Raw genomic sequence first — 21906 nt, forward strand, 5'->3', positions numbered from 1 at the left:
GGCCATTTGTGGAGAGACGCCGTCGATTCGGCTTGGGGAAGCTGGTTGCTCGCACGCCCCTCCCCGGCTGGGCGAGGAGGACCGGGGGGGAGGGAGGGCGTGGACTGGGCGGTACCACACGAGGGACGCAAGGCAGGCCCTTGTGCGAAGTACCTCTCGTCTGTCGTTGGTCCTCCCATCAGAGTCGCAGTGGCAGCAGTACTGTAGGTAACACGCACAATAACACACACCGGCGAGCAGATGCAAAATTGGTGGCTCGTGTTCCTGGCAGAGGGACGAGGTTGCAAGTGGAGAGACGATGCGCGGATTGGTGGAGGCGCTGGAGTGGCGCTCGGCCTCACCCACTTGCCCCCGCCTGCCTGGGGTGCGAGGTACCGCTACAGGCCTCGAGTATTCTCCTAGCCCGTCGCCGCATCCCGCCTAGCGGTTTGGCCAGCGGTCGGGTCTGGCCTAGCGCTCGGCGCGCTGGAAGCTGTGCTATAGCGGTGCTAGTAGTAGGGCCTCACAGGGGCACCAGACCGCTAGCAGAGCGCACTCAGGCCCAGAGCCGGTGCTGTAGCGGACTGGGCGAGCGAGTGGCTTGCGGGCTGGTACCGGTACACGCCGGCAAGAGATTGAGGTGCGCCTGTGCTCGACGCTTACTGGCAAATTTTTGCAGTGGCAATGCGCGTATCTCGTGCAGTTCCGCCATAGCCACCCGTCGATCGATTCACGCACCCGCGGCTTTCTCCGTGCGCTGCCTCGCGAGCTATTGGGCTTTGCTGTAATTAGACGTTCTGGACCTGTTCATGCCGTGATCACGCGCGCAGGCGGCAGTTGGGGCCAGCAAGCTGCGAGGCAGCCGGCAACAGCGACAGCGGCGTGAGAGTCTGGTGGTGACTCAGTGGAGGATTATTCTTGGTACCGAAGGTAGGTACCTTATTCCTAGGTCGTCAAAGTGAGCACACTCAGGTCAAGGTCAGGGCACGAAGCAGCGAGAAGAGAACAGCTCGCTTGTATGTACCGGTACTTGGCGCTAGTAGTAGCAGCTGCAGGCAGAACAGGACAGGGGCCAACAGAACTGAACAGCAACCTAAACTGCACCAACAACCGACGAGCTGAGCCACAGGCACACACTGACTGGCAAGGAACGACTCAATCGCCCTCTGAAAAAGGGGCCCGGGGTGGGTGTGGCGCGCACGCGAGCGCAGGCATTAGGATGTGGCTCCCGACCGGGGTCAGGGCTAGGGGCCGCCAAAGGAGATTGAGGGGGGGCCCCTGGCCGCTCCAGCTGCTGTGCCAGTCGTCCAACTCACCTGCAAACTGCTCACAATGGCCTGCTGTGCGCTGCCCCAAGACGCGTCTGGGGAAGCCCGCATGGGGATTTGCGGGGCCCGGAGGCTGATGAGCTACGAAGTAACGCCGACGCAGCCCAAAGAGCGCCGGCGCCGCTGATTGGGCCGGTGCGAGGACCCCTAGCCAGACGAGGCAGAGAAGCGCCGAGAAGGGCCGGTTGGTCCCTCGTTTGCGGGCATCCGCTGGCGGTGGTCGTGTGGTGAGAAGAGGGCGAATTGACTTTGCTGGCTGCTCGCCATGACACATGATGTCCCGCGCTGGTCAGGACCTTCCATGTTCCTTGGCCCCAGCATCAGGATTGGTGGCTTGACGTGGAATTGGAGAGCGCCCAAAACACCAATGGCCGGATCTCACGATGCCATCGCCAGCCTCGATCCAAACTCACATGCCAATATGTACAGGTGGAGCCACAGCTCGGGCACTAGCATCGGTGGCTCTTGCACTTTTTCCTGTGCATGCAACCACCAAGCAACCCAAGGTACTCGTACTTGCCTACCAACCTTACCTACCTAGGTACCTATGTACCTAGAAGGCTAGGCTCCGTGATGGAAGGCGTCATGGAACTTCTGTCCACATCCGTCTGAGGTGGTTGCTTTTGCGTGCACTTTGCCTGTGGCCGTTGGTCCTTCCATTTGGACGATGCTACGCTGCACTCGCTCTTTCCCTGCGATTTCAGCAAGTGCTACCTGTATGCACCTGTCTAGCTAGAAATCCCGGATTAGCTAATCCAGCGTCAAGGTGCAATCCCATTGTCTTGAGCCTCCTGTCGATCATGCTACTGCTACTGCTACTGCTACTGCTACCTTTGACGGGGTAACCGGCAACATGATTCCAGACATCATACTACATACTATCGTGTCACGTTAGGGAGAAGACAAACCGAGGCAAGTTGGGGTATCGAAAGCAGTCCTCGTGAGAAACAGCCGGAAACTCAAAAAAATACAAGCTCCGCAACCATTCACCAACAGCTCCCCCAAACTGACCGACCGGTCACTGGATAATACGGCATCAAACGACTCCCAAGAGCAGCCAACCGTCACTCCATCACGGCCATACAACGAACGACATACGAGCGGCATGCATGACACGACGGTGACAGTCAGAGCCGGTGGCCAAGTTCACAGAATTGGTCCGTTTCGGCGCCTTTCGCCGCTGCCCCGTACGCCTCCCTGGCACCCGACTCTGTTTTCCCCATGGGCCTCGTGCTGACAACCCGGCTTGGGTCGTGGGGGAGCGACCAGGGGCTGCGAAAGCTGGAGAATGACCGCCGGCGCTGCCTCCCAAAGGGCATTTTTCGGTCATACTCAGCGGCGCTATTCCACCTTGTTTCCTCCTCTCCATGGGGTCTGTCGTGTTGTCTTTTTTCGGGGTGGATGGGAGGGGCGTCGCTGTTCAGCCCCCAGTGGCAGCCCTTCTCCAACGGCCGGCTTCAGTCTTTCCGCTCGCTGCCCTCTGAGCTGTGTCTAATTGACCGAGCACGGGGCGGCTTGGCGGTCATTTGCGCATCGTGCAAATCTGCAATCCGGGGGCAGTCTCCGGACTCTGGCTTCTGCTAGCAGCCTGTGGAAGTGCTGCCCAGTTGCTCTGGGGGCACCGACGAGGGCGCCCGGTCAATGACAACCATTTCCAGCGACCATACGGGGACGGCTCAAGTCACGCGCCCAAGGCCGTCGCCGTTCGCGTGCTGCTTGTCGTCTTTCTCCTTCTCTTGTCCGGATCGCATCACGTCACGGGCGCCTCTTCGGCCGTTTGCCGGGTTCGCTAGTGCTGGTCCTTGCTGTTGGTAAGGATCTGGAGATGGGTGGACATGGCTTAGCATCGTATGGCAGGACTACGCCTGCAGCATGGACTCCCAGACATCGCCAAAACGGCGTCGTCATTCAATCTGGGCGCCCGTGGTTGGACTCGATCGGATCATGCCTCGCCACATGCCGCCTGGTCCGCGCGTGCGAGATATTGCCTGCTGATACTTCACACCATTGCTTGATTTCAATCGTCGCACACCGGCTGCACACGGTTGGACTCACAATGTGACAGGTTGCCGGCCCACGCCAAGATCTGCCCATGAGCGAGGCTGAAGACGGGATGCTACTGCATCTCGCGACGAGAGACGTCTGAGCTAATGCTGGAAGTCGACTCGGATCTCCTTGGCCGAAACGTAGATGGGACCAAGGTTACGAGTCACACAATTACTTGTGTTCAGGGCGTTTCATGACTTCATTCTCTCGTCTGGCGTGAAGCCGCAACCCTTCAGCTCGTCCTGGACTTGGGACAGCAGCGCGAGACATCTGCACGATAGCCTTTTCGGTCTTATTACCCATCATCTGACGAGAGATTGATCGATTTGCTTGCCTCAACGGCGACCAACAGCCCCGAGTTCTTTGCCTCGCTGACCTGCCGCCGTTGCCACTACTACAAACAATCGCTTCGGGCCAACATACAAATCCAAGCACACCTAACCCTGAGCTATGCCACATTGTCGCTCAGCTGCTTGTCATCGACTCTCTCGCCTGACTGACTAACAAAGACTTACCACAGGGCGAACCCAGAGGCTCGGGCACACCCCATGGAACCCTCCGGTACGCTAGCAATCCTCACCATGCACGTCTCCGGACCGAACACACTCCACAGGGTACGCCAACAATGCGGAGCTCGTCTCGAAATTTCAGGTCATGTCAGCAACATTATTATTACGGACAGCCAAGGAAGAGGATCGAGCAATGATCTTGTCCATGCCCACGACGTGCTCTGCGTTGTCGCTGCTCTAGGGAAGATTTCCGGGGCAGGGCCATTTCCGGCCGAGAAGCAAGAATCAACAGCCGCGTCGCCTTGCCATGCCGGGTGCGCTGATTGGGCAGCATCTAGTAATACCTATGGATCGGTTCGCACCGAGGCAGACATTGGCTGACTGGCCGACACATGCCGGGCCTGTTTCCAGACCAAGGCCGAGGCGCTAGATCGAGACCGAACGCTGCCCCGTATCTGCTCATCTGATTAAAGTACGGGGGACAAGGGGACGATGGGGCACAGAAGGGGTGAGGAAAAATTTTTGGGTTCCCTCGTCACGGGACCAGTATTCCATGACACGGTAGTCAGGGGGGCAGGTGAGGCACAGAGTTTTCAGCCGGTGGGAGCGTACCTCGTATACAGCGCTTTGCACTTGGACAGAAATCGCCATCCAGCCAGCAGATCCGGCTCAGCAGCCGAAGCACAGGATCGAGCGCTGGCTCCCCTTCCCTTGTTCTTTGGCTGCTCGCTGGTGATGAAGTTCGTCCATGATCGTAGCCCCATGGCGATTTACCGCGTGGCAATGTGGCTTGCCGTTAGCTGCATCCGGAGAAAGACTTGGCTTTCCATGGTGCTACTAGTATCAACATACAGCCGTCTATAGCAGAAGCACCAGGACGAGGTTGTCACGAAGGGCCGCAGTGGCAGTCTCGACGCACAAAGGAACGGAGCTCGTACGAGCACCTACAAGCATCGGTGCCAGAAACGCAGGAGCAAGGCCGTCTGTCATGAGTCGGTCATGAGTCTGTCATGACTCTTCCCAGGCATGGAGGCAGGCAAGCAAGCTGGCATTCCGGCTCAAACATCAACCGTGCCTTTAAAGCAACTGACTTGTACAGAAGCCGCCGAAGGACCTGATCACCATCTTTGCTCGTCGTTCGCAACCGTTCTATCATAATGCTAGTAGTATGCCTCCTTCGCCGCCGTCGCCGTCCCTGTACTGTACGTTGTACCTGCTGGTATTACTAGTATGCAGTATCCGCCGAAGCTGCTATACGATGGGGAAAAGACCGAGCACCGGCAGCAGCTCGCGGAGTGCCCTCGGCCATACTTGTATGTATATACGTACCGTTTACGATGTGCTCCGTCTCCCAACGCACAGCAAAGGGGAGTCCCACTCTGATCCCAACCCCATGGGCAGAAGAAGACGAGGGAGAAGAAAAGAAGCGGCCCGACGAGCAACCAGGTAAGCGTCCGCAGAGGGACCTCGCAGAGAAGGATGCTGAATGGCCGAGACGCCCCGAGCATGGCGGTTCCGTCCTCTCAGTTGTGTTCTGTCTGCCATAGCTGCTTCAAGCCAAATATTGGTTCGCGTTGAGCCAACCTCGAAAGGAGAAGCGCGAAGAAGGATCGCGATAGTAGCTATTCTTTGACGGGACAGCGGATGGTGGAGCGTTGCTGCTTGGCCTTGATCGGGGGTGGCCACCCGAGGCTGCATCGCCAGATGTTGGTGTCCCTGAAAGTACCACCACCCATCTCACATACCAGCTTGCTGTTGCGCCGAAGGCTGCAAGCAATCCTGGGCCGTTTGGCCTGCATGTTTGTCGGGAAGACGACGACCAGGTCAGCCCGTTCTGTTGGCCCGGTCCCGAACTCCCAGCAAAGCTGTTGTGTCCGCGGCGGCTTCTCTCTCACGTCTCGCAGCCCAATCTCCCAGTCCTGCGCTATGCATGCGCCGCAAAAGAGCTGCAGCAACGTACCTATGAGAGCACGTATGTACCGTCCAACGCAAACATGTTGCTTGGTGAGGTACTTCGTACAGGCATGGATTCCTTTGCTCGGCCAGCCAAATCCACGCACACCATCAGTCACGTTGCTGTTCCGACCCAAAACTTGCGCGGATGTGACACAAATTGCATGGTGAATTTAGCTATCTCTACAGGCTGAAGGACATGAGGTCTCTGCGTACTGCCTGATGAGATGATAACCCGTTGCCTCCCGTAACAGCCTGATCTACTGCGTTCTTGAGCAGGTGGTTTAACAGAGCAGTCTCTGTTGCATATATTGATTCGTATGAGCGCATATCACCTTTTATGCTCCGGAAGAATACCTCGCCATCAGTTGAACAAAGTTCCGGCATGGTACTCGGGCCCTTCATCAAAGGTATGTCAGGTATGATGTTAAGGATCAACAAGATACGACAACTACGTACTCGTACCATTATCAAGACTTCGTGTAGCAGCGGAAGCTTGTCGACGAATAGAAAGCCTCTTTGATCTACCCTTATGCAGTAACATGAACAAGCTGACAGGCCTCACGACAAGCGACACACACGTTACGGAGAAAAAAGATGCCAGACACGCAAGGTAGCAGTTGCAGAGCCGGGGTGAGGGTTACACCTCTTTCACCTACTCATCAACGTGCTGCGGTGAAATTCTACTCTCTTTACCCTTGCCACTTCAGATGCCTTGATACTTACCCTCAGTGTTATACCATACCTGTATTACGGGAGGGAGGGAGGGAAGACGTACTCCCACCCCCCCTCCTCCCCTCCCCTCCCCCAGTCAACCCCCAATGCTACCTACCTCACACTTGACATGTATGTACACATACCAAGTTTGGTAGTATATGACCGACCTGAAGGAATTCGGATGAGAAGCCGCTTTCTGGGATCTGCAGGCTTGGGTTTCATTGATTCTGGAGACTTGGTGCTAAAACTGCATGTGCAAGTCGCAGGTTCCCATTCGCGGTGCTCCTTTGATTGAAGGTGCAAGTGTGTGTGTTTGTGTGTGTGTGCCAATAATATGCGGCAAGCGGCCTAGTGAGCCCGGCGGTTCTATTGGCCCCCTTGCTTTGTAGTGGTAGTAGGGGCATGATGCACGAATGTTTTATATTGGCCAGTGTTCAACCAGGGACTTTTTTGATGGTTGCTTGCTTAGTAGGTACGGGATACATGTGATTATAAGGTAGGTCGTCTCTGAGGAGACTGGTTGAGGGGAGGCGGTGGGAGGGACCCTGAGTGTCGATCGTTCATTTGGGGTTTTGGCCAGTGGGATGGGGGAGTTTAGGTCTTGACATGTGAGTTTGGGATGAGTGGCATGTGCTTGTGTCAAGTCATTGGTAGGTTTGGGGATGAGGATTGACGGTGGGTGAGGGACGAGGGATTGTCGGTGATGGTTGGATGGAGGGGATAGGTAGTCAATCGATCCGACTATTTTGGAGGCGGGTTTGTTACTATATCTGTCTTTGCTTTCCAGGTTTGGGGGGTGGAAGACTAATAGTAAGATTGATGGCCATGTTAAAGGTGTCTGTCTGTCCGCTTGTCTGGGTACCTGGGTAGGTAGGGAGCCACTAATCAGGCTAGAAAAGCGACTGGACCAGATGGATGTACATGTGTGAGATTGAAGGCTGTGAGATAAGTAGGTATGGATGGCTGGTCAATGTTCATCTGCATTGCATACGTATGTTGGGGGAATCCACGCCTTGAGATTGTGGCTATTTCTGGGAAAATGGGCGGCATGCATCCGCGCGGTCAAACCGTCGGGAGGGTACCTATATTACGCCTATCTTGCTTGCGATATTGGATTCTTAAGGTGGTACATACCTTACCTTACGGAGTATTACTGCATGGATGTACGGATACTACCTGAGGTGCCTCAGATGAAAGACGCCGTGCGTATGCGTGCGTGTGTGTGTGTGTGACAACTCCAAATTTACGTGGCCTTTTGGGTTGTGCGGAACGGAACGCGCGGGAGCGTATCCTACGTAAGGTATGTATGTATGCGTGTACTTCCATGGCGAATTTTGCGGGAAGCAGAGGGCGGGGGAAATGGGTGAAAGATGGATGTGAGATGCCAGGGTTAGGAAAAGAAGAATTTGGTTAAGATGATGTTTGGTTCGGAACGGTATTGTACTCTGTAAGCTGTGGTCTAAAATGGGGATATGTGCTAGGCATCATCTTATTTGGCGAAGAATGAAAGCTATCATGTTATACTTCTCTATCACTTGGGAAGCCAGGAATATTGTCTGAATTACCTAGTATGTAGTACCTAAGATGCCTAGAGTAGTAAATAGCTTACAGAATACTGTAAGGTATGTCATCTGTTACTCATATGTGCTAAGGTAGTCTTGCTAGATGCTTGGAGCACTATATACACATCGATTACATCGCAGAGTTCATGGTGGTCTTGGGTATCTACTGATAACTAGGTCAAGATACTATAAAGCCGCTCTGATCAGTGACTCTATAGTCTAACCCTGTGGCTCCTTAGCTGTGCTCCACCTCTTCTTGGCTGGGGCTTGTTTCGGGACCAAAGTATCTGGAGTCGCTGTGCCCTCCTCCACGGCTTGTGATGCAATGCCGACTTGCGATAACGCCAGGTAGCCTCTCAACGCCTTGAGAGGGGCCAGTCGGTGCAGAAAGCGCCGGGACTTCGAGGTCTATTTTCAACGGAAGCTGATCAATAGCCGAGGAAATCCTCCTCAAGTGATTAGGCATCCAAATATCGTAAATATTCTTGATAAATCGATATGCTGTCCACCTCTCCTTTCCGTCAAGGACAGTGAAATCGAAGCTATGAATCTGATGGCGGTGGTACTTTGTATCATTTCCCTCAATAACCGGATAATGCCCGTAAATCCTCACTGAGCAACCATCATGCGAGACTGAGAACGCAAGGATTTGCCGGTGGACCTCGTCCTGCCGCTTCACAAGGCGGAGAAGCTCAACAATACCTCGTGCTGCAAGAGTCATGCTGTGGGCGTTCTGGCGGTCTGCAAATTCCAGTGCTGCGGCGTTGGACGTTACCTCGCAGCTAAGAAAGGGGAAATACATGTAGTATGTGGCCATAAAGAAGGAAACATCATCATTCAGATATTCGCCAATGAATGGCGCCAACTTCTCAAGCTGGGACTCAGTGAAAGCTTCTCGGCGGAATCCAACAGAGTAATCGGGTTGTGGCCGAATGCCAATCAAGGGAATGGAACTGTTCCATCCCTCATTGATGCTCTCGACCAAACACCCAAGGCCAGTGGAACCGCAGATGGCAAGTTCTTCTGCCGAAGGGACGATCAACGGTGTGATAAATCGCAACACTCTCGCCTCGTTCCGATTATCCACACTTGCGCAGACTGAATGGAATAGATCGTCTTGGAATAGCGACACGGTTGGGAGCGTTTGCTCGGAAGTGAGTAGAGTCATGCAGGCAGCTTTACTCTCGATGGCGATGCCCTTGTCGGACTCGGTCATGAAACTGCCCTTGGTTGCAAGCAGCGTTCTATACCGTGGGTCTCGATGGTAGGCACGCTTGTGCTCGCGCGGGCTTTGGTCGCTTGGAGTTGTGGAAGAGGAAGAATGGGCTCGCTTACGCCCGCTGAGGGTCGACAAGGTTGGCTGTCTTGCAAAAGAGCGCTCCGTACTGGGCTCGAAGAGATGGCTTGGCCAGCGCCCTTGTCTTCTCCAGCACTCTATTGGATCGTCGGAAAGAGTGTCGGCTGGGGCGTCGTCGTGCGTGGCGGCATCCCCGGACGTCCCAGAAACACTATCGCATGTGTCTTTGAGGGGTCGCTTTTGGCTTTTGCCTTGGCTGGGGGTTTCCATCGTCCGACGTCGCTTGCTCAGGAGAGAAGGGACTTGGTCTGCTCGTTGTCAGTCAAGGCCTGCCAGCACTTCAGTATACATGCCCTTCTCATCTGAAGTGCGCCCTCTCTTGGCAGCTACTACCTGAGCTCGAGCTGGGACCACGGCGACGATCTGATGGAGGCTCAAGAGAGGCGGATGGATTTATACGGCGATCGAGCGTCGCGATGGGCGTCGAGCTGCGCGTAAACGGGTCTCCCACGGCAGGGAACAGCCAGCAGTCCGCGATAGTCAAGCATCACGCGCGCGCCAACGTCATGACAATCGCCCTGTGTTAGTATTCGGGTTATCGCGGCGCATCGGAGAAAGCAGAAGCTGAAGCAGAAGCATGGAGCAGAAGCATGGAGCTGGGGTTTGTTGTTGGTTATGGCCCATGCTTAAGCTCGATCCTTTCCGCGCCACAACTCTTGTGACATATCTGCGGCTTAGTCACCTATAAGGGTACATGTAATGTAGTTACCAACTGGAACCTCCTGCACCTACCAATCCACATCAAAGCTTGGCTATCCATTGTATTACAAAAAGATCTATTTGTAACAGAAGAATAGGATCGTTTCTACGTTCTGCTACTAGAGTGATGATGTTTTACAGATATAGGGGGAATTGATACCCTACAAACTTGTCATGCCACAGAGAAGGCTCTAGACTCTCATCACAAACCCAGTTCATAGGGTAGCTCGAATCACAGCACGACCCATTCGGCTTCAACATGAATAGAGGCAATCTAGGTAACACGAGCAGAAGGCTTAGGGCAACCGTTGCCGACAGCCGAAGGATATAAGGTAACCTAATAGCTCAACTCGCCGTTGTGACTCCCAACGCGTAGCTCTTACACACAGGAACGTTTCTCTAGGGCCAGTTGAGCTGATGATTCTTGAAGATTACTTTATTAGTAGACAGGCGCCGTCGTGCAGTCATCACAACGCCAAACTACGCGTTTGCTAACACGAGAAACATTTGCAACACGAGCTAGAGTCACTGGACGACGAGCTAGTTTCTGATGGCGAGGAACCAGCTGGAGAGAGGGACGCTTGTTTCGGGTCACTTCTGGGCGAAAGACCGGATGCCTGATCTTACTCAAGAATGAGCTGAGACTTAGGGAAGCTGTGGGGTTTGCTCGTCATCGTGCAACTTACTCGCGTCCTCACTCTCCTTATGTGACTAGCCAGATGGATTTTAGCAGTTTTTGAAAACACGCGAATGTCGCTGATAATAGATGTAAGACTGGATACAATTCTCGCGACTCGGCCCCGCTGAATCCTTCAGGATGCCGTTGAGCTGGCGGAATAGGGGATGCAATGATAAGATATACCGCTGGTCCTTGAGTACGAGCACTTGTATTAATAGGAGAGCGTGCCTCCCGCTACTTGTTGCTTCAGATCGAAGTTCCAATCTCTGCATTGATGTGATGCATAGCTGTTAACGACGGTGATATCACGGCGCCTTGTTGGATATGTTTCGGCGAGCTTTGCTTATTCTCGCCGTCCTCGGCGCACTCGTTGCCGTCTTTCTGGCCAGACAGTCGACACAGGAAGACGAACTTCTCATCAGTGGCCGCAACAATACAGTCCTCTTCCTTACCGACAGCCACCATGGGATGTGCAACGCGCATCTCGCGACGGTTTCGGCGCTGATCGAATACCATCCGTCTCTCGAGGTGCACTACGCCTCCTTCTCGGGCATCGCATCGGACATTGAGCGCATCACAGAGATTGCCAAGGCAAAGAACCCGCAAGCCAAGATCCACTGGCGCCAGCTCGATGGGCCGAGCCTCGTGGACGAACTGAACGCCGCAGGGGGTGCGCAAAAGATTATATCTCCGCCGGGCCCGTCCGGGCTCAAGGTGTTTGCCGAAATGGTTCCCTCTGTCATGGCAGCGTGGTCCAACGAGGCTCACCTGAGCCTGTACCATCAGACGGCGGACCTGATTCGCAAGATTGATCCGGCCGTCGTGGTGCTGGATTCGATGTTCCGGCCGGCGATTGATGCCGCGGTGAATCTAAACCGGACTCGAGTTTATATCACGCCCAATGCCTTGACGGAACTTTTGGCTGGTGTGCAGCCCAAGGGAGCCATCTTCTGGAAGTATCCTGGGTGAGTGTGTCGGATGATCTCAGGGGGGCCATCGCTCATTGTATCAGGAGAGACTGACCACCCTTGCCACTCAAGAACTGCTTCGGGGCTTCCTTTCCCAGTCCCCTGGAAAGAGATCCCGAGTAACATCTACCAGCAAGTGTACTTTATCACCAAGTACCTGACCTCGCCGGTCATCAGGAACAAGCGCTCCTGGCTTCAGCAGCACGGCATTCCGCGCGCCGTGAATCTCTTTGAGATGTTCCGGCAGGACGTGCCGTGGATCACCATGAGCTATCCCGAGGCTGGCTACCCAATCGAAGTGATCCCGGACAACTTTCACATCGCTGGTCCGCTGGTGTTGGATGTTGCTCCGGCCGAGACGCAGAGTGCCGAGCTGGCCGCCTGGATCAAACAGGCGCCCACGATTCTCGTCAATCTGGGGAGTGGGTTCCAATACGACGAGTCGAGAGCTGTTGTCATGGCCGAAGCCATTGCCCGTGTTCTTGATGCCTCGGATGCTCAGGTTCTGTGGAAGATGCGGAAGTTGGGTGAGTACGGCGACGCCTTTCGGGAGCCGCTGAGCAAGTATGTCGAGGCTGGGAGGCTACGGCTGGAGTCGTGGCTCGACGTAGATCCGACGTCTTTGTTCAAGACGGGACATATCGCGGTGTCGGTGCATCATGGAGGTGCCAACTGCTTCTACGAGGCAATCATGTGAGTTTGGCTTCCTATGTTCTTTTCCGTTTCCGCCACCCTCTTCCCCCCCAGGATGATACCCTGCGCCATCGCCATCAAGATTCCCCGATCATGAGCTGCTGACACGACAAACAGCGCTGGCATCCCGAGCGTCGTTCTCCCGCTCTGGGCAGACCTCTACAACTACGCACAGACGGCCGAGTATCTGGGCGTGGGCATCTGGCCCAACAAGACGCTGGCGCCGGACTGGGACGCGGCGGGCCTGGCCGAGGCATTCCTGGAGGTGCTGAGCGGCAACCGGAGCGTGACCATGCGGGAGAATGCCAAGGCTCTTGCGCGTAGGGGCGAGCAATATGGGGGCCGGAAGCTGGCTGCTGAACTGATTGCTGAGATGGCAGCAAAAGGGCGATGATGGGTGTTGTTTGTGTGATGGATTGAGAAGACGCCGGCGTACAGGATACAGGTCGCGAGGATTTTAGAGGCGCTTGAAAAGGACAACTGGAAACTGAGGGCTCGATCTTGTCTTGATGCCCCAAGTTTGGAGTACAATGCGGAGGCTTGGTGGATGGGTCAGCTTGTAAGTGGACGGGGCCAGGCGAGATGAGAAGCGTGTGTGGGGTAACATTGAGGAGGCTTTTGGGGTAGTAGAGGCATCTACATCTGCTGATAATGGCGGGACGAATAGATTGATTGCTATTTCACAGTTGGGGAGGATGAAGACTGGCGGGCGGCTGTTGCGTAACGATGAGGAGAAACGGGCGCCTTTCAGCTGCGGCTGGGGGACGGTGGCGTCTTGATGGGGTGCACTACGATGAAGTATACTCGGTGTAGAGATGGATAAATGTATTGTGCGTGGCTATATGTATGGCTCTATCTCAAGCTGTGATTCTGTGTTTATTCCTTGCCCTTGGGTTGTGATCTGTCGGATTAAAAAACCTGAGTTCTGATGTTGTTGTAAGCAGAAACAGCGGTGGAGGATGGAATGACTTCACCCAACTCATTGATTATGTTGGCAGATGAAATCGAATCCTGAGCAGATAGATGCATGTCTCGCATGTTCCTGGATAGCGTTGCATTTGCCACACTCTCCAACAATTAACCTCTTGCGAAACATCGGGCCCGCGTGTGTCTCAATCTCTCAGACGAACGACGACGAATGAATGTCACTTGGGTTCCACGACGGGTTGATGCTTGTCCGGAGCTTGCATGAAGTAGCGGGCAGCCAAGAGGAGCTGGCGACAACCAAGAGAACCGGGGCCTCTCTCTCCAGGTTTCGGGATACTGTGTGGAGGCGATTCGTGTACTTGAAGCACGGTCCTGGGATGTTCATCCAACCAGGCGTGATTCCATGGCCCTTTGGATGGCTGGCCTGTACGAGCTTGGGGGCAGAATTCACAAGGCGAAGAAAAGGAAGGCTTCTTTGTCTATGGGAGTTCGAAAGATGGCTTCCATGGGGAAGGAAGAAAGAGGGAATATGGCGCGATAGCATGGATGTCATGGGTTGTGTACGATTCAGCGCGGTTGTTGGTTGCAACTGTTGCTTCACGGCTGTCAATCTAGTAGTGGCATTGTCAATGTGACAAGATTGCGCTCTTCCCATGCCTGTGACGATATGCACGAATCCTTTTTGGGGGCCAATAGATAACCAGTCGAGGCGTGTCTTACGACCAGCTCGCTGCCCGGTTCAAGCTCCGGAGCATGCCCAATTGCCTACGGCTCGCAGGATGCCAGGGTATCACGAGCAGGAATGCCAATACCATTAGCACGATTGTAACTGCCTGTGGCGTGTCATAAGAGGGAAAGCTGCTCTGGTGCCATGGCCTCGGGCTCGACAATGCGCTTACACGACGGAGGCGGCTGCTGTGTTAGCCTTTTACTGTTCGTGGTTCTCACAACGTCCCTCATGAATCAAATCTGTTTAAATAGTACGGCTCGCCTGTCATTCATATCTTGTTTCAATCCAAACAATCCAACATACCTATGAAGCTATGACATCTTGATCTGCGCTGTCTCAGAACCAAGACATTCAGGCTGGATGCATCTCACCTCACTCACTCACTCTCCTCACCTGAAAGCAGACAAGACACAACCCTTGAAAGTACTGCTTCCCCAGGACACAGTGCGCACTCGGCCATCACATGGCAGCACCAGGACCATCCAAAAAGCCATCTCCAGGTCTGCCGTGGCGCTAAGCATCGTCCACGGATCCCGAAGCCTCCACCAAACTGCCTCGTTTCTGGCTCGTGCTCGTGCCCGCCCTGTCAACTGATCAGCGGGTGGTCTAGTGAACAGAATAGCGGAGAGGACCCTTGTGGACAGCATTCGAGAGTTCGAGGTGCTGCTAAACCGCCCAGGTTTGTCCGTTTGAGCGTCATCATTTAGTCGCCGACGCCAGCCTCGAGCCTTCTCTCCGCCTTTTCTCTTTCTCTCTTCATCATCCTCTCCTCTCTGCTTGAGAAGGATTGGAATTCATCTCAGTTATCTAATTTTGTCTTTACCCATCTGAGAGGCTTACAGCGGCGATATCATCGAAGTCGTCTGTTGGCCCACGCTCCGCAGGCCGTTTGCGCTGCCGTGGGAGCTTCATCGAGGCGACTCGCTTCGACTTTGCGTGTTTTTGAAAGCTTTGGTCTAAGATAATCTTCTCACGATGGCGACTGCAACAACGTCGTCGGCCGTGCCCACCTCGACCGCCGTCCGGGTTGCGCCGCAGGGCGGTATCTTGGAGGGGGCAAACCCGTCTGAATACGACCCTAAGAACCCTCTCACCATCTTCATCATCCAGGTCAGTCAATCATGGCCCCCATTGACCGTTGTCGTTACCTATGCTGTGGTGACCAACACAAGCGCATATAGGTCGGCCTCATCGTCATCATCTGCCACATCCTGCATTGGCCTCTGTCCAAGATCCGCCAGCCCCGAGTCATTGCCGAAGTCATTGGAGGCATCATCCTGGGACCCTCGGTGATGGGCCACATCCCCGGATTCAGAGAGGCCATCTTCCCCGCTGCCTCGATTCCCAACCTGACTCTTGTCGCCAACATCGGTCTGGTCCTCTACTTGTTCATGATTGGTCTTGAGACCGATGTTCGATTTCTCCTCAGCAACTGGCGCGTCGCCACCTCGGTCGCCTTTGCTGGTCTGGCCTTGCCATTTGGCGTTGGCTGCGGTCTCGCCTGGGGCATATACAACGCCTTCCGCGACGATCCCGGCATCAAGCCCATCGACTTTAGCACCTACATGCTGTTCGTCGGCATCGCGGTCGCTATTACTGTATGCATTGTTCCGACAAGTCCACTTCGCACACTGTCCATCTCGTGAATCTGACCTTTGCAATCTCTAGGCTTTCCCAGTGCTCTGCCGTATCCTGACCGAACTCAAGCTGCTCGATACGCCAGTTGGTGTCATTACTCTGTCAGCGGGCGTTGCCAACGACGTCGTAGGTGAGTATTGGCTTGTTTATTTTCCGTTATTGGATGGCTCTTAATATGTTTCTTCTAGGATGGATTCTGCTGGCTCTCTGCGTCGCCCTGGTCAATGCCGGGCAGGGCATCACGGCGCTTTGGATCCTGCTGGTGGCCATTGGCTACATCATCCTCCTTGTCCTTGTCGTCAAGCCTGTCTTGCGATTTGTGCTGCGGAAAACCAACAATATCGAGAATGGCCCTTCGCAGAGCTCCATTGCCCTGATTCTCCTCATCGCCCTCACCTCTGCCTTCTTCACCGGAATCATTGGGATCCATCCCATCTTTGGAGGTTTTGTTGTCGGCTTGATTATTCCGCGTGAGCATGGCTTCAACATTCGCGTCATCGAGAAGATGGAGGATCTCGTCGGTTCCATCTTCCTGCCCCTCTACTTTACCCTCTCCGGTCTCAGCACCAACCTGGGCCTTCTCAACAACGGAACGGCCTGGGGCTATGTGTTTGCTACTACCATCGTTGCCCTCACCACCAAGATCATTGGTGCATCTGTAGCGGCTCGACTGAATGGCCTGGTCTGGAGAGAGTCTTTCTCCATTGGAGTCTTGATGAGTTGCAAGGGTCTCGTGGAGCTCATTGTGCTGGTGAGTTGATGAAGAAGGGAACCTTTGGCAATCACAGCTGTACTGACGTGTGCTAGAATATCGGTCTGCAAGCGAAAATCTTGAGCGTCAGGACGTTTACCATCTTCGTCGTCATGGCCCTTCTCACCACCTTCTTGACGACCCCAGCCGTCTCCTTTCTCTACCCCCCTTGGTATCAGAAGAAGATTGCTGCTTGGAAGCGTGGGGAGATTGACTGGGACACTGGTGCTCCTATCACCCAAGTGACCGTCACTCCTGGAACAGACACATCTACTCAGAGAGTCCGGCGGCTGCTTGTTTACCTTAGACTGGACAACATGCCTGCGCTGCTCAACCTTCTTTCGCTGTTTGGAAGTTCTCATGCGGCAGAGACGCCAAGCGGAACGTCGGAGGGAGGCTCCAAGAGGAGCTATGAAGACGTAGTCAAGGGGCCGGTCCGAGCTCACGGTCTTCGACTCCTCGAACTGACGGATCGCGATTCGTCCGTCATGACAGTCGCTCAGGTCGACGAGTACACCAGACACGACCCCGTCGTGAACATCTTCCGCAGCGTCGGCCAGCTCCACAACATTGCAGCGTCCGGCGAGGTCGCCATCATGCCCGAGGATCGCTTTGCCGATGCCCTCGTTTCGCGCTCTTCCAACATGGGATCGGATCTCCTCCTCATGCCCTGGACCGAGACTGGCAGCATGGGAGATGCGCAGATAATATCATCCGCAGATGTTGAAGATAGGCTTGCGTCCAACTATCTGTCGTTTGTCAAGTCTGTCCTCCGCTCCATCGATCACAATGTCGGCATCTTCTTCACACGCAGCCGAGACGATGTCAAGACGGGCAAGAAGGAGGGCCAGGAGCAAGCAAGGCTTCGCCGGCAATACTCGTATGACGTTTCTCGGCGCGAGTTCCCGACTGCGCCCCTGGTGCCTCGCACTCACAACATCTTCTTCGTCTACTTTGGAGGCCGCGACGACAACTTTGCCCTTCGGTTGGTTCTCCAGCTGCTCGAGCGCGAGCGCGTGACTGCGACCATCATCAACGTCTCCCAGCTTGGCGAGAAGTCTGCGTCAGCCGGCGAGAACATCTTCGATGCCGTCATGGCCGAGATTCCAAAGAGCATGTCTACTCGTATCAAGGTCGAGAAGCTCTCCGTCGCCCCTACAGTGGAGGAGCTGCTCAACCTCGCCAACGCCGCTCCCACCGCCAACGAGTCAGACGTTGCGAACCCAACCTTGGTGGTGCTGAGCCGCGGCGGAAGCATCAAGCTGGACGAAGGCAAGCTGGCGAATAGGCCGAGGGAGGACGTTCAGGGCTGTCTGGGTACTCTTGCTGCTCACTTTGTCGCCAGCGGCGTGATGACAGATTTGCTGGTTGTGCAGGCCAAGTTGGATGCTGCTGCTTCGTCATGATGGTCATGATGTCTCGTTATGCAATGCTTCGGAATTTTGTCTATTTGTATAGCTGCAAATATGGGTCTGCACACCTGATATTATACCCTTATGAGTTGATGACATGACAATACTACTTTCTTGTTCTCGTTTGACCTGATGGTTCCTTTTAGTAGCAATTGATTCGTACGGTGACCTTGGTATGTAGATGAAGCCCAATGTACAAAGTGACGAATTCGGAGGTGTTCACCTCCATCTGTTGCTTCGTATGATTGCAGTCGGACTCCTTGCCTCTGCTGAGAGATGGCGTTTTATCCGGTCTCAGTTCAAATTCTGTTTCAAAGGGAGCATGGGACGGTCGTATAGATAGGCCAGAACTGAGCCGCGTATTAAGGGATTCGGAGGAATCTATTCCTGCAAATCCTCTTGGAAGATGTTGAATATCCTACTTACTTAGGTGGTTAAGTCTTGTTTACTTAGGAAAGCTTACAGCTATGGAAATGACTCTAGATATGAGAAGAAGTGAATACAAAGAAGACGGCCAAGACTTCATAGCTAGCTCTCCAACAGTGACAGCTGGGGCTGACTGATGGCCCTTGACTTCATAGTCAAACTACAATGACTCTCTCCCGCCCAGGTGCAATGCCGCCATCCCCCTTGGCTGAGGTTTGGATGGATTCCTTAATGAATACATTGGTTGAAGTCGGCCGTTGCGCATGGAGTTCGATATCATATAGCCTGGAACTTTGCAGCACTGACACAGACGCAACGGAGAAGACATTTCGCCCTGAAGAGCTGAGCGTGCCTTTGGCTAGAGCCATTGTACGAATCTATGAAGTAGGGCTGGCCGTTACGGTCAATGTTTGTATAAGGGTTCGTCCGGGTTTTGAATTTCTTTCGATCTTCGAATCAGGGATCGGCCGAAAAAGGGACGTTTGAATAAGGTTGTCTCTTGAGCTATATCCTGTAGAAATGTCAGCAGAGAGAGAAAAGAATGGTTGCCTTGTGCTTCTATAGACACAAGCTTTCTTTTTGCCTGTGACACCAAGTTGCCTTAACCTCTGTTCGAACCGTAGTCCTAGTTGCCCGAGGTTTGGTGGTGAGGGAGGAATAGGACTGTTGACAAGGACGTCTTGAAACGCATCTCGAAGGCAGGTAATGGACTATCTGTGATCTTGATGTGTATAGGGGGTTGGTGGAATGCCAACTGTTGATTTCCCAATTTCGACACGGTTTTGAGGGGGAGGCACTTCTCTGGATGGCAAATAGTCTGAAAGGGCTTTTTGTTGGCTTGGTCTGGAGCTGTGCACTCCCAAGACATGGGCCTGCCCCTGACCTCGTGAAAGGAATGTGTTGTTGTTCTGTTCGCAAACGAGACAATCAAAGACGGCCCTTTTCTTTTTCTTCTTTTTTTTTCTCTTTTTTTTTAAAGAGGACAATGGAAAATCAGCATCGAGTGGGAGTTTTGCCAAAGGCAAGAGACGAGCAAACATTGAATTTGACAAAGTACGGTGACTCAGAATGAAGAAGGAGACTCATCTTTGCCGCTCTACGCCCCCAAGCGGATGGGCTTCTGGTATGATTGTGTGCAGACAGGTTGGATGGAGATACGGTGAAGGAAAAGCCAGGGCCCTACCCCCCCTGAGACGTCTGGACAGGACACGCCTCGAACGGGATTGATGCTAGAATGAGAGATAAGGGCCAAACGGTTAACGCGCTTGGGAGGAAATCTTGTGCCTATTTGTGTAGGGCATACGTTGGGATAAAGAACAAACGCTCCATCTAATACTTCTGTGAATTGGAAAAGGGGGGGCAATGGGGGATGAGAGGTAGCAGCTACAGAACTCCCCAGCATGGAGCAGCATTTGATTCTGCTCGTTTCTTTCTGGCAGAAGAGCGGATATTCAAGGAACTACCATTTTAGGAAGTAAATCATCATCACATGCGGTGCGGCCATTATGCCAAGTCTGGAATCGACGGCATTGATATTACTCGCCGTGTCATACCACGGCGTTGGATCCATCCGAGGCCTAGACATGTCGAGGGAGTGAGAGAAACGGATTGATTCATAACACGTCAAGACGAGAGGTGTGTGGGAAGCTGAATAGTTTTTCGTCTCCTTCTTTTGGTCGAAGCTGCGTCGAGGCGTAAGGGGGCCATCCTGGGTGGGCGCGATAGTTAGCCCTGGTGTTTGTCCTGTCATAACAGAGAGGAAGTATCGTGGATGAACCATCTGCTCGGTGTATCTATGAGCGATATACGTCCAGGGCACTTGTGGCTTGCTGAGCTGGGAATTCCCGTCTCCAGTTCCCATTAGGATATTATTGTATTCTTTTTCGAATTTTTTTTTCTCTTAAGGCACGGCACTAAACGCGGAACAGGGAGCCGGGAGTATGGGGATCGGCAGAGGAGGTGAGCAGGTTGCTAAATGCATAATTACGGAGTGTGTGATTGGCGAGAAGGAGAAAGCGGTCGTCAGGGTCTTTTTGCATTAGTTCCACATGCAGTAAGTTGCGACAAAGCGACAGAAAAAGACGTAGGAACGCGGGCTCTCGTTGAGGCTCTCGCATTATTGAAAGAGGGGGGAGACCGGGCTCGATGCGAGTAGGCGGGCAGTCGGTCATCCTACGTCACAGGGTGCTGCTTATTCGCTTGTTTGGTTTTGGCTGAGGAGGCCTCCCTCTCTCTGACATCCGTGTGAGCATGAGTGTAGGTAGTATGAGGCATTTGGATTTGGGGCCGGGGCAGGGCTGTGCTGGCCGGTTTCTGTGTGCTTTGTTGCGGTGAAGGGGCCTTTCGCTGTTTGGGGTTTACCGTGTCTAGACCGGTCGATGTGCTGCCATTGACGGGAACGAGCAGCTGGCGCTGGTGTATGTAAGTCGGGCAAAGTGGTGGGCTGGTGGACTGGTGGATTGAACAAGATTGTTACTCCATGTCTTTGCTTTGGCAGTGTCTGTCTATGGTCATTCTATACGTGTAAGTGATTTGATGGACTTGATTCTCATAGACAAGTCTCTAAGTTGGCTCTTTGCATGTGGTCTTACTCCAGGGCCTTATCAGTATCGAGCAATAGGTACCCTTTGATGCTACGGTGTATACATGTACGTAGGTAGGTTGAATGCGAGCATTCTGTGTTGTGTAGGCATGTAAGGCATTGCTTCAAACAGTGTATGACTGCTACCACTTGCTATCCTGCATGCTGACCGCTTGATATGATAATACGGAACGACATACAAAGGACACACAAACAGCTGCAAAAGAGGTAGAACCAGAGAACACCTGCTCTGGGGGCCCAGCCGGTGGAAGCTTGCCCGCTGTTTGCAGCTCTTACGCCATGCCCGTCAGCGAACCCCCCCAGCTCGTACCCGCGACTTTGGCGAGCCCATCAGGGCCAGTGCCGACTCGAGGGAGTCCGCACTGTCTGGACCATTACGCACGAGGCTGGAGCACTGTAGCGTATAATTGCATATTCTTGCATCTTCCTGCATAGGTACGCCTGCAGCAGAACCCATGACGGCTCCTCGTCCCTTGTCGAACCGGATCGCTGCCCACGCCTCGCCTCATGTGGCATGGCAAGCAATGTTGCCTCCCCATACTTTGCCATGAGCTTATCACAAAGCGAGGCCTTGGCATCTAGGAACACGCCCACGCCCCCTTGAAGCGAGCTGCCTCTGGCCTCCTCCCTCTGTCTCACCTCCCCGCCTTCAGTCTCTTGGAGGATTCACGTCCGAGTATGAGCGGCACTCTGAACTCTTCTCAGTGTACGCCAACATAAGAAATCACGAGTTTCTTGAAGCCCGGACGCTTCGATCATAAGTCAAAAGGGTCAGTGAGAGAGAGGAACTTGCTACTACTATTCACAGGTATCCGATCTCAGGGCACAACCTCCCAGCCCTAAACACCTAAAAGCGGGCTCGGCAGCGAGGCCATTTAGTGGCCGCTAACTGCGTCCCTTGATCTGGGTAGTGCTGCCCTCTTGGCCTAT

General features: G+C 53.9%; 3 protein-coding genes across 3 annotated transcripts; 2 read left to right on the forward strand and 1 right to left on the reverse strand.

Moving 5' to 3' along the window:
• Positions 1-8443: 8443 nt before the first annotated feature.
• TRIREDRAFT_29142 (uncharacterized protein) lies at positions 8444-9553 on the reverse strand (the record flags this gene model as incomplete). The annotated part of the gene is made up of 1 exon (XM_006964790.1): positions 8444-9553. A coding segment is annotated over one exon (1110 nt), but the record flags the coding sequence as incomplete, so codon positions are not given.
• Positions 9554-11133: 1580 nt separating this feature from the next.
• TRIREDRAFT_77547 (glycosyltransferase family 1) lies at positions 11134-12884 on the forward strand (the record flags this gene model as incomplete). The annotated part of the gene is made up of 3 exons (XM_006964899.1): positions 11134-11794; positions 11870-12490; positions 12608-12884. Exons 1-3 carry the CDS (start codon positions 11154-11156, stop codon positions 12882-12884), a joined length of 1539 nt encoding a protein of 512 aa, XP_006964961.1. The 5' UTR covers positions 11134-11153.
• Positions 12885-15155: 2271 nt separating this feature from the next.
• Positions 15156-17576, forward strand: TRIREDRAFT_35777 (uncharacterized protein; the record flags this gene model as incomplete). Its single annotated transcript, XM_006964799.1, has 5 exons — positions 15156-15257; positions 15329-15745; positions 15816-15915; positions 15974-16536; positions 16593-17576. Coding segments are annotated over 5 exons (2166 nt in total), but the record flags the coding sequence as incomplete, so codon positions are not given.
• Positions 17577-21906: the final 4330 nt, after the last annotated feature.

This window comes from Trichoderma reesei (genome assembly GCF_000167675.1).
Source record: "Trichoderma reesei QM6a unplaced genomic scaffold TRIREscaffold_8, whole genome shotgun sequence".
NCBI lineage: Eukaryota > Fungi > Ascomycota > Sordariomycetes > Hypocreales > Hypocreaceae > Trichoderma > Trichoderma reesei.